Source organism: Martes martes (assembly GCF_963455335.1).
Source record: "Martes martes genome assembly, chromosome: 6".
Taxonomy (NCBI): Eukaryota; Metazoa; Chordata; class Mammalia; order Carnivora; family Mustelidae; genus Martes; species Martes martes.
Window position 1 is genome coordinate 71311891 of NC_137893.1, and position 12843 is coordinate 71324733.

The window sequence follows — 12843 nt, forward strand, 5'->3', positions numbered from 1 at the left end:
CTCTGAAAGCAAATACATTTGATAGTGTACAGATTCCGATTTAGACATGAGAGGACAATCAGAAACCACTCATGGTATTTTGGACTTGACATAAAAGCAATACAGGCAGAAGAGAATACTGTAGCTATGTTAAGTATTCCTTAACTGATTAAAGTTGAAGGGGTGTTTGGAAGGTAGTTTACTGCAAATGTGATCTTTGTAAAGCACAACCCTGGTCCTACCACTCCCCTGATAAAATATCCCAGTGGTTCTCCAAGTATAAGAATCTAATTTAGCCTTCGCAACCCTGGCTGGTAGAGTTTCTCATTCTCCTCTAGGCTTCTCTTTCTCCAGCTGGCGTCCGGCTACTCTGTAGTCTTAAGAGCTGCCATTCAGGCTATTTGAAATTCCCTAAGGGTCCCCTCTTCCTCTCGCACATCCTCTATCAGGACACAAACCACTGTCTGTGCAGAGCTGAAAAGGCAATGGGGAGCAATCCTTCTTAATTTGTATACCAAAAACATTGGTGAATGGAATACATAATTCTGCATAGCATATCTGATGCTTTCTCAATTGAATCCTATGCCCTAGGGGTTATAATCACATTAATCCCATTACTGCTTCACAAAGTAATCATGGACACTGAAAAGATGAATATTTACTATTTCTAAGAGGTTCCAGGCTCCACGTGGCTACAAACAAAACCTTTAAGTCTTTGATCAAAGATACACAAATAGCATTTGAAAGAAAATTCAATCCCTTCTTCATGATAATGGTAAGTAGAAACTTACTACCAGAAAACCATTTTTTAAAAAAAATTTCTTACAAAAGAACAGGAGCAAGGAGGTTCCATGGAGCAGCATACGAAATGAAAAGGCTATTGCTTACATGGCCGTAGGTCCAGTAGGAGCTCTGACATCTGTCTGAAACCCCGGAACAGAAACACTCATCGCAACCTTTATGATTATCCTCTTGCAAATTGAAGAAGCCGGCTTTACAGCGACTGCAGTCCCCACCTTCAACATTCTCCTACAAACAGAAACAGAGATACCCTTCAAGATAAAGAACTGTCTCTATTTAGTTCCGTGAAAGGAAATTATAAACTGGATATTCCTCATTTTACCCTTCAACCATATTTAAAAGATAGGGATTTTTTTTTTTTTTAATCTGCTCAAAATCTCCATGTTAAGCTATCTCCTTTCTAGCCAAATTGACGTGAAAGGATATTGGATCCTGATCCCCTGTTGTAAAAGCTACAATTTGATCTTCATGTATATCAAGAGTGTGGTGTAAATGCCATGAAAAATAAAGCAGTGAGTTTCACTGACTAAAATGGGCACAGGCTGCTTCACAACCTCTGTTGTTGAACCACTTCCTCTGAGAACACATGATATGTGATAAAATTAGAGAATTAAACTAATGGATGTGGAACAGCATGTTGATATTATACAGAGGACAAAATACTTTCCATATTACATATTAAAAAAACATACACTTGAGGCAACCATGAGAACCTGACAGAGACAGAAACTGGAGTAAACGGCCATAGATTTCCTTGATGCAACCAAGCAGGAAAAGAGGAAAGTTTTTCTTGGTTAATTTTCAGTGTTTCTTTAATACATTGGTGTAGCCAGTGAATCATATAGTAATAATATGGGAAATATAAATCTCGTGCGGTGACTGCTCTCCAGATTGGTATCATTAATCCTAGTCCCCACATACTGAAAAATCATTTGTTTATAGATGGGCCTATACTGTGGACTCGGGCCAGGGAAAGCTGATTATCTGATGAAAAACTGGGAAGGCTGCAGTCTCTCAATTTAAAGAACAGTTAATCTTAACTAGTAACTTCTAAATGAACGCTCCTTGCTTTGTAGAAACAAATTCTCCGTATTCCCTACACCTGGATTTGCTCCACATTTTTTCTCTTCCTTGAATTCCTTCATCACCTTAATTCTGAAATTTTCCTTCTCCTTAGAGAACTTCTCTCTCAGCTGTGCTCTCATAGTCCTTTGTACATTGCTCTAATATGACCACCAAAAAAGCCCACATAGCTGTATCTTCTGAGCTTGTTCTCTCTAGGTATATCCTAGTTATACCCCATAATCTATTCAGAGGTAGAAACCTTGTCTTACTTATTGTTATACTACCAGAAAATGCTGAGGTTCCTGTTACAACACTGAGCACTAGCTAAACAAAATTTTACTAAGGTTAAATAAATTTCTTGGTGGTTGTGTTTTTCATCCACAGCAAAGAGCTATGCATAAAGTAGATGTTTAATATAATTATTTTTTTAGTAAACCAAGATTGGGCAGAAGATAGGGTTGATAAGATTTGAGAACATAGGAGAAAAAATAGGAGAGAGAACAAGAGTGTGAAAAAATAGAAAAATTTGTAAGAATAAATAAATAAAGAGGTTCTGTTTGTATCTGAGAGAATAATTTATTTGAAATTAACTTTTTGACTCTTTATTTCTATGACCCACTTAAGAGACCATAGTCACTTCTATATTGCTGGGAACCCTAAACAAAGGGCTTTCTCCTGGCCCATTTCACATTTTAATTTTTAGCAACTTGATAAATACACAAATTGAATTATTGCCACAGACATTCTTGCTAATTTTTATTTCTAAGGTAGATTTCAGATATTTTCAGATGATAAATGTCAGCAAAACTAATCAAACTAGTTTCAGACCTATGGTGACAAATAATTCCCCAAAGCTCTGAAGTTGGGAGTCCTCAGAAGAGTATATAGTCAGGAAAGATGAAACATCTCTGTAATTGTAATTTAGCTTATCCCACTGAGGACACACTATAGCTGTTCTGTAGACTGTGCTCTTTTTTTTTTTTAAGATTTTTATTTATTTATTTGACAGACAGAGATCACACGTAGGCAGAGAGGCAGGCAGAGAAAGAGAGAGGAGGAAGCAGGCTTCCCGCTGAGCAGAGAGCCCGATGCGGGGCTCGATCCCAGGACCCTGGGATCATGACCCGAGCTGAAGGCAGGGGGCTTTAACCCACTGAGCCACCCAGGTGCCCCTGTAGACTGTGTTCTTATGTACTTGGTCTAATCTGCTCTTCATTTACTCTAATTTGGAACCTGTAATACTACTTTTCTGAGATTCGGACTGAGTTCAACAATTTGAAATTTTTAGACATTACATTTTCCTTATCTCTGTTTTCGCCTGGTAATATGACCTTGAAAAAATAGGATTAAATAATTTCAATATTCAATTAATTAATAACCTGTATCAACACAAGAGAGTAGGAATTCTAGGGACTCTAAAGATGGACAGGTCAAGGTCTCTGTCTTTAAAAGTCAATATCTAGAGCCAGGTAAAATGATAAATTTACAATCCACTATAATGCTAGGTGGAACAGGATTGTGCCTCTGAGAAATCAATTATATTATGGGAACACAGAGGAGGAAGGACTAATTGTGCTACAAAGGCTTAAGGAGGCTTTGTGACAGGAGTGGAATTGTTTGCCATTTTGCAATTTTGAAGAATGGTTTAAAAATTCAACCTGTTGGAGGAGATAAAATGAAAGACCCATGGTTAGGAAAGAGATTGGAAACAAGAAATAATTCAAAGGGTAAATGATTCATTCATTATTTATTTTGTCAAAACAGACACACTGAATAGCTCCTGTGTGCTAGGGTCTGTACTTAGTACTTGGCTTCCAGGGTCTTTGCTCTCACATAATGAACTTCCAAGGCTACTCTGAGATACTGATCTTTTCTCTCAGGAATTGGTAAATCATTATAGGTCATTCAGCAGGAGGTAAATCAAAAGAACTATACTCGATGCACCGAAGTTGGCGGGAAGAGGTAAAATGTCTAAAAAAGACGAGACACTGGTACTCTTTCAACACCGTATGGTGCAGTAAAGTGTTAATTCAATAGGCCTGGAATGCTCAAACCCTGCATATTCTAAACTAAAAAGACCATTGCTTGACCAGCTCCTGGGAGATAACCTATAAGCCCTTGGAATATTCTGCTTGATAAAAGTGTCTTTGTATACCTGGGGTCAGGGGTCATATCAGACAGTTTATGCTAATTATCCCATTTATGGAGAATGTCTAGTTTTGTTTCACCATGACATTGCACCACATTTATCAGCTTACAATACCATTTATGGTGAATGCATAGTTTTGTCTGCCTAGGGCCCTGAGTCACAATGTATCAGTTTGATCTCTGGGGGATCTGGAGACCGGGTCAGTCATATGAGAGCTTCATACCTCAATGACTGACCTCCCAATAAAAATCCAGAATAGCAAGACTTGGGTGAGTTTCCTTGGTTGGAATACCTCATAAATATCCTCATACATTGTTTCTGGGAGAAATAAATACTTTCCGTATGATTCCGTTGGGAGAGGATAACTGGAAGTCTGCATTTGGTTTCTTTTAGACTCTTTCCTATGCACCTCTGCCTTTGCTGATTTTAATCTATATCTTTTTGCTGTAATAAGCCATTAGGGTGAGTACAAAAACTTTTCAGAATTCTGCGAGTCCTTCTAGTGAATCACTGATAATGAGTGTGGTCTTGGGGGCCCCCAACACACCATAGTAAAGATAATAGGATGTTTATACCTAGAAAAACGGGCTACCCAAAGTGATAGTTTTGCTTTGTTGTGACAAATCTTCAAACCCAAACATTTTAGAACTCTTTCTAGGTCTTCAAGCTAATCCTATTCTACACCACCATGCTTACTTCAACGCTCCTCACAAGTAACGATCAACTTCTATAAGATCCGCATAGGCCTTACACATGACTGCATAGGATGTCAGCTTCATGCCACAGCTTTAAGTTGCTAGACTCCTGCTTATTTAGTCCTGAGTCTGCACCACATTTTTTTCTTGAGTGAGTGGTAGCTGGGTTCATTGGATTGAAAAGTGCTTGGTTCTGATTGTTCTCAGTTTCTACAATAGACAAATACTAAGCCAAAACTAAATAGTAAATATGCTGGATATAGTACCGACTTAGGTATCTGTTCTCATGGCTTAATTGAAAGGGCCTTTCAAAGCGGACAGGAACATGAATTGAGGATAAAATCTTTTTAGATCACTAGAGCTCTGCTTTCTGGTCATGCCTCAACTTGCAGAGAATAAATTAGTTATTGCAGGTTCTACTTCCTTCCTCCTTTTCCAATCTTCCTTGAGAGTATTATCTAAGTAATTTCTTATTTAAGGATTGTGTTTCCAAAGTTTTCTTTTGAATGATATTAGCTTCAAAACAGGGAAAACATCACAGTTTGATATTTAATGTATTTTTAGAGTGGCACAATTCAAACACAAAGCCATAGCGTTCCAGGACTTACACTGAAACTTCTAGGGAGACAAGTTCCCCACCTTCTAGCAACTTGATCACCTAGAAAATCTTGGCAGCTTTCTTCTCAATTCTTTTTATGGGTTCTAAGGTACATAACTGCTTTTTCAAAACTTCTTTATGGTTCATCAACAATGCCATACATGAAGTGGCTATGATTATATTCCTGATTCATTTTTGGAAGATCTTTCTGATTTGAATTTTTGATTCTCAGATTGAGAGTGAATCTTCTGCTTTATGGGTAAGTTCCGTGAGCAGTTTAATTAACTATGCTGTCAGTATCAAATTATTAATAAAACCTATGTTATTTTTCACTATTCCCTTACTTGCTATTTTTACTCACTCATTCATCAAATCATAGGTGGTGTACTACACATAAACCATTATGCAAAATGCCTGAGGAAATATAAGAATGTCCAGGAGGATTATAGCAAAGGAAGTAAGGGTATGGACAAATAAGTATACAACAAGGCAGAAGGAAGTCACTGCCCCAAAAGGGTTACTGAGAACATGTTGTGAGTCAGACACCAGATTCATCTCCAGAGTCCACCACCTCTCTGAAGGAAAAATAAGACAGAAAAATAAGACAGGTGACGAAGGAATTGATCTTCAGTATCTAATAATGGTGCATTTGCAACCTGTAGCCCAAATGTTATTTTGGTTGTGAGATTTCTCTCTGCTTTAGCTATCATTCTATTATTTCTTTGTACTGATCAACTTCAAGAAGAGTCAACATATAATTTAATAAAATGTTTAAAGTTTGTTCTGTTTATTTAAACAAAAGGGGGTCTAATCTATTCTCTCTCAGCATTCAAATGACAGCTCTTGTCAATCCAGTAATTTTAATAGTTTATTTAGAGTCTAATAGAATTCCATAGTTTTTTAAATAATTGACAAATTTATTGATCATTTTTACACCTAAGCCCAAGAAATAGGTAATTTCTAGAATGCTCCCAACTTCCACTCTAGAGATTAATATTCCCTTATATTTCACTATTTTCTTAAAACAAAATAGTCCACTTTCTTGGTTTCTAAACCATTACTCTAGTTGGTTCCATTAAAATAACTAAATAATAACTAGTAATAGCAACCATTTTTCCATGCTAAATAATCCACGTAATAAATATATTTATCCTTATATAGGCTGATGATAAATAGTGCCTCTTCCCTTTAGACCAGTGCTTCCCAGCCTGATTTTTATTTTCAAGCCCTTAAGGAGCCTATTTCATTACCTTTTCTATTTTCATACCATCCTCACCATGAAATCTTCGTTCCACAGGTATACTCTGTGTACAGGTGCACTGTGTCCATATGCTTGCCATATACGTAAAATGAAAATGGTATTTTCACCCCTCTTAGAGCCAATTTTCACCCCCTTCTGGAGACATGCGTGCTTAAGACACATATTTCTATTGCACATATTTAGCTGAGTAGATAAGTAGGTATGTTGTGGTCTACCTTACAAAATATTTATGATAACTGGTCTTTCTCCTTCAGCAGTTTTTTCTTTAAAAACAAAGCTTAATTAGAAAAACCTTACTAGGTTCTTTTTTCTTAGAGTCAGACACTGTTGGGTTGACACCAATTTTCTTTTTGCTAGAGTTCCCTCGGCAAAGGCTCTCTCTAGAGAAATAGAGTCACGATCGGTTCCCTGTAGCCATTCTCAGGAAGCCGCCTTCTTATAAATTAGGTACAACTCCAGTGGTACATGTTTAACCGTGATTGTTAGTCAACCGGGAATTCTATTGACAAAGTTACCCGGAGTATCTCCAGTGACATTTAAGTTTTTTTGTGTGATAATTGCTCTAGAAATGCTGTAGTCATGCCTGTTTTTTGGGGGGTGTTTGTAGTCAATTACAGATTTTCCTCTGTTATGGCCTTCATTCTAATGCATCCAAGTATTAAAGGAAGTTAACAAAAGAAGGATAATTAGCTAATTAGCAGTATTTGTTGAGCGCTTACTCTTTAAATACACTGTTCCGTGGCTAAATAATAAGTAGTTGGTGGTTAGAAGCAAGAAGAAAATAGAAGAAAATTAGTTCTCACTTCATACAAGTTTATTTAGCCTTTAATATTAAAAATTGAAAAACATAGTATTTCTCAACTGTCACTGCTGCAGGAGACAAACTCTGGAATGCACTTCTTGTGCTAAGAAATTTACATCTGTAATTTAGATTCAGGATCAAACATATAAATTGAACGTCTTTTGTAGAAATGCCCAGGGTTTGAGCCTAACAAGTTAATGAGGTGATCACTGCTGTATATAAATGGGAAAGGGAAATACAAAACCAATAAAAATCTTAGCACACACCATGCAAATCCCATTAGAGGAGAAGAGTAGAAACTTACTTCTACTTGTAAAAAGAAATATAAATAAACAGAAAAAGTAATTAGTACGTATTTATGACGATCTCTTATACTTTCAAAAGGCTTCGATGTTATAATTACACCTACTGAGAGTTAGGCAAGAAAGATTTAATATCATCATTTTATAGATTAAGAAATAGGTATCAACCAAACTTAGTGACTTTCAAATCTCTGCAATTGTTTCATTTTCTTTCTTCCTTCTTTTTTAATGTATGAGTCACCGTCAGCTTCTTATTGATTGATGGAAAAAATAACAGAAGTGAGGCTGACATTAAATAGATTGCAAGTTGTGAAAAGATAATAAAGGAAAAGACAAGGATGTTATAAGTGATTACTGCAGGAGAATGATTTCTATCAGGGGAACCAGGATCCCAGCTTTGCTAAAACGGTGAAGATGAACCTTGAAAACTGCCTAGCATGCAAAGGGCCAGGGCCAGGGGTGAGGTTTTCCCACCCTTCTAAATAGACTCTGAAATTCCAGAAAGAGCTTGGTGCCCCCGAGGAATGTAATTCAGGCTAGAAGACAGGGACTGAAGCTCCAGAACATTCTGGGAAGATAACCCAAGGTCAGATCACATAAGCTTATTGGCCAGTAAGGACTTAATGGAAAGTGCAGTAGAAAACCCAAAGCGAAGCACGCGAAAACACACACTTTGATTTCTAATCTTTTACTTCACTATTTATCTTTCTGTTATAAGACTTTGATAAAATAAAAGCACATGTTACAACCTAGATCAAGGTCAGTTTATATTATGTATCAGAGTCTGTAATCCAACAGCCTTTGAATGGATAACATGACACCAAACTTCAAAAGAGCCAATTTCTAGCATGTGGTACTTAAAATAAATACCAAGAGTCCGACCAGCATTTACATTCAACTGACTCATATATCTGGGAATGTTTCCCTCTTGTAACTCACAAGAAGATAGAGGAATTTCAAAAATGTTAATAATGTATAAAAAATAGTAAGTATTTTCATGTCTTGAGCTAACATTGTTTTCATATTTTGAAATATAATGAGGATGATGTTCACTAATATCATTGAGTAAATAAGATATAACAGATATAACAGAATATCTGTGTAAAGTTGATAGCAGTTGATACATACTAATTTCATTTACCTCTTTTCAAATCAGGAAATCTTTTTTTTCCTTTGATTAAAGAAATTTTAAATTAGGAATTATTTTAAAGCACCGGAAAAGTACACATGACATTTATCCACTACCCATAACCTAGAGGTTGAAAAATATTAACATTTCTCATGTGTGTTTCAGATATATTTTAAAGGAATATTGAGGCACATTTGAATTTTACTTCATGTCTATCCTGGTCCCTTCCCCTTTTCTCTAGTGTTAACTAGTCTCTGAAATTCTACATATCAGTGTATTTAAAAATTTTTAATTTATGTAAGTGTGTGTCCACACAATATGAAACTGTTTTATGTCTTATAATGTCACACAAATGACAGCACAATGACATTGGTTTTCCTCACCTCACCTGAAGTTTCTGAGATTTATCAATGCTTAGGCATGAGGACCTATTTCACTCACTGGAACAGCTCTTCTATCATATTTCATGAGTGTATTGCACTTCATTTCTCTTACTGATATATGGATATTTTGATTTTTTTCTAATTTTTAAAACAATTATGTATATGGAAGACATCTTTTCTTTGCTTCTTTCTGCACAATGTACAAGTTTCTTTAGCGTGAATGTCTAGATGTGGAGTTGCTGAGTGACAGACTTCATTATCTTAATGATACCAGATACCCCACTGTACTCCTAAGGTCCTAGTACTAATTTACCCAAATGACAGCAGCATTTCTCTTGGTTTTCACCAGGATTTGATATTATTTACTATCTCCCCATTTAAAGTTTTATCCTATGTTCTTCAATAATCTTCTTGAAAAGTATCTCCACTTAAAAATACTTATTTCTAAGTATCATATAGTTTTTGTTCCTATTTGGAATATTTTCAATCTATTTTCTAATTGGTTATCACTGACATACAGAAATGCTACTGTTTTTTATAGACAGATTCTTGCATTCTTCGAGCCACTGGAATGCTCTTCTGGTTTCAATATTCTCCTTGCTAAAGAATGTACATCATCGAGCAGTGTTTTCAATACAGTTGGACTGACAATGGCAAACACACATCATGATATTTGTCTCTTGCATATATGATACGATATATGCAATAAAAACATATCTAACATACATAAGACTTTTTCTCTCAATCTTGACTCGTGGGCAAGTTGCCTACTGGGAGCTTAGGTGGTAGATTTCTTTTTTATCTTCTTCAAACGGAAAATATTGAATTTTCTTTAATTCTTGACAATTCTTCTTTTCATCATTTTTGGATATTCTTTCTCATCTATTTCATCTAGTCTCTTCTTTGGCAACTCCTGCTACTTTTGTTAAATTTTATCCTTCCATGAGCCATGCCACTTAGCATCTCATATTTTCATGTCTTTACTTCCTACGTCAATGTATAGGTGATATCCTCAAGTCTGCATTTCTAATTCTCTATTAAGCAGTTTTTAATCTTCTGCTCAGTCCATTCACTGAATTTTAAATTTCAACCGTATACAGTTTTTATTTCTAGAAGTAAATGATATTGACTTCTTTTCCAAAGTTTCTTATTTATTTTAATATAGGGCCCTATTTTGTACTGTTTTTCTCATTCTTTTTTATTCTTTTATCTTCACATCATGTTTTATGATTATACATTTTCATGTATTTTATGATTAATATGATAAAAGTATATACTTTGCTGTTTATATGAATTCTTGCAAACTATCTTATTCTTCTAGTTCTTGGTGTACAAACATTCTGACTTCTGTGGCTCCTGATTTCATTTTGTAGTTATTTTTCCATTGTGCAGTGTACTGTTTTATGGCAAGCTCATCATCAGGTGAGGCGGCACTTTCTTTCCTGTGGGAATACCACTTGCCTGACATGTTGAAGAATTCTAACATAAAGGGAGAATAAAACTGACCCCATTCCCATGTGGCACACAGGTTTGGGTGTTTGCTGCCTCACTGCACACTAATTTTCCCCCACCTAGAGCCTCAAAGGAGAAAGAAAGTTACTGTTGCCACCGCCAGCTTGCAGGTGGAATTTTCTAGTGCCTGTTTCACTGTCAGGGGACAATTCTAGAGTCCAAGCATAAGTGAACTTCAATTTTAATTTCCCTCCTTGAGTCCAAACCTCAATGTCAAGTCCTAGAGAGGCCATTAAAACTTCCAACCTTATTTCCATTTGTAGATTAGGACCAGCCTCCGACCCCCCCACCCCATGACCTTCGTTGTTCAGCTCTGCTTGGGCTTATGCTTGTTAACTTAGGTTTCTCTTTTGGGTCTGACATATAGAAATTTTCCTCCTTTTCCTGAGTCAACATAATTACAAATTTATTTACTCTGTTTCATCCAGCATACTTGTACTGAAAGTGAAAGAAGTGTTGTCCCTTTTTCTCAGTATATTTTGATAGAATGTTACCCATTTAAAATTTACAATAGAAGTATATATAGGTCCAAGACTTCATAACCAAGTGCTTTCTTAAAGTATCTACATACTTCAGGAAGGACAAAATTTCTTCCTAATGAAAATTATTTTAAAAAAATTACATGTTATAATGCAACCAAATAAATGTGTATGTGTTACTGGTTAATATGCATTTTGGAAATGAGCATTTATATTGATAACATTTTATTTGAATTTAAGTCTCCAGTATCTCAGCTTCTCAATGAAGTCTTACTTGTTAAACACCATTTTGATCGATCCATATTGTTTCAAATAACCAGCAGACACACCTATGTCTCATCATGTTTTCATAAAAAAGAATGGCCTACCACATTTCTCTCTACATGAATAAATGTCTGTTCAGTATTTAAATTGCATGCATATTTTATTGGAATACTGTGTATTTATTATTCTTTTAAACAAGAGATTATAGGTACTCAATTATAGTACATTACATGCATGCATATTATGATATAATTCACTTGCTGTATGCATATAATTAGTGATTTTTAAAACTATGTGGATGTCTATTGAAATCTGTTTTCTGCAAGTTTTTATCCTAAAAGAAAAAAAAAAACATTTAGTTTTATCTAAGCGGTTATAGTCATCTATTTAAAATGTCACACAGTTGAAAGGCAACTCTTTTAATGATGCTACTTACTTATTTATTCTTTTATGATTTCTTAATTGCTGTTTATTGTCTTTTAACTGTCTGTGTAGAGTTTCAGATGTGTTTGTAAGAGGGATGGTTCCTCTTTTTTGTTTTTTTATATATTTTTTATCTATTTATTTGACAGAGAGAGACACGGTGAGAGAACACAAGTAGAAGGAGTGGGAGGGGGAGAAGCAGGCTCCCCGCTGAGAAGGAAGCCTGATGTGGGACTCAGTCCCAGGGTCCTGGGATCATGACCTGAGCCTAAGGCAGCCATTTAACCACTAAGCCACCCAGGCACCCCAAAAGGGATGCTTCTTAACTGGGACTGTAATTGCTCGGTACAAGACAGAGGCAGACAGAGAGCTGGCAGAGGGCAGGCAGTGGCTCAAGGAGCTCTCCCTCCGAGTTCTCCTAGTGGCTATAGCTCTCTTGTTCTAGCCTTTTTCTCTATATTTACCAAAGAAAGGAAAAAATGAGGCCTGCATCCCTCCCTCACTTGTTACTCTTTCCTTGCAAATACTAGACATCTCCAGTGTAAGAACAGTAGGTATAAAAAACATTCCTTTTCTTTTTTCCCATTTGATGTCCTGTATTCTAGAGACTGGAGAAATTTCTCTTCCATTCTAAGCTCAGCTTTGCCTGTCCTTTATTTGAACAAGTGATAAAACTCAGAGATTTCCCTGGAGTTTTGTAAGAGAAATAAAATGCACACAAGCAACGTTTTGGTAAGTATCAGAGAAAAAACTAAGCCTGTAGGATTGTCCAAAAAGACACAGAGAGTGAAGAGCAGAGGTCTCCTTAAACAAGTGATCACACCCAGATGGCAACACAGTCTTGGTCTGTGCTACAGCAATTTGTTATTTCAAATAATATTGAAATAAAATGTCCTATATCTAGGAAATTTACTATGTTCCAGTATCTGACAGCTTTTACTATAGATTATGGACTTTCTGCCAGTTTACAGAGACAGGAGTTGTGTAGTTTCGGTAGGCAG

General features: G+C 36.0%; 1 protein-coding gene across 2 annotated transcripts in view; it reads right to left on the reverse strand.

Moving 5' to 3' along the window:
* The window catches only part of LAMA2 (laminin subunit alpha 2), a gene marked incomplete at its 5' end in the record, with an annotated part of 635124 nt that overhangs the window by 344813 nt on the left and 277468 nt on the right, over positions 1–12843 (reverse strand). For both annotated transcript variants that reach the window (XM_080805462.1, XM_080805461.1), the window contains one exon: positions 868–1008. In XM_080805462.1, coding sequence (XP_080661588.1) covers positions 868–1008 — 141 coding nt within the window. The remainder of the gene's footprint in view (positions 1–867; positions 1009–12843) is intronic.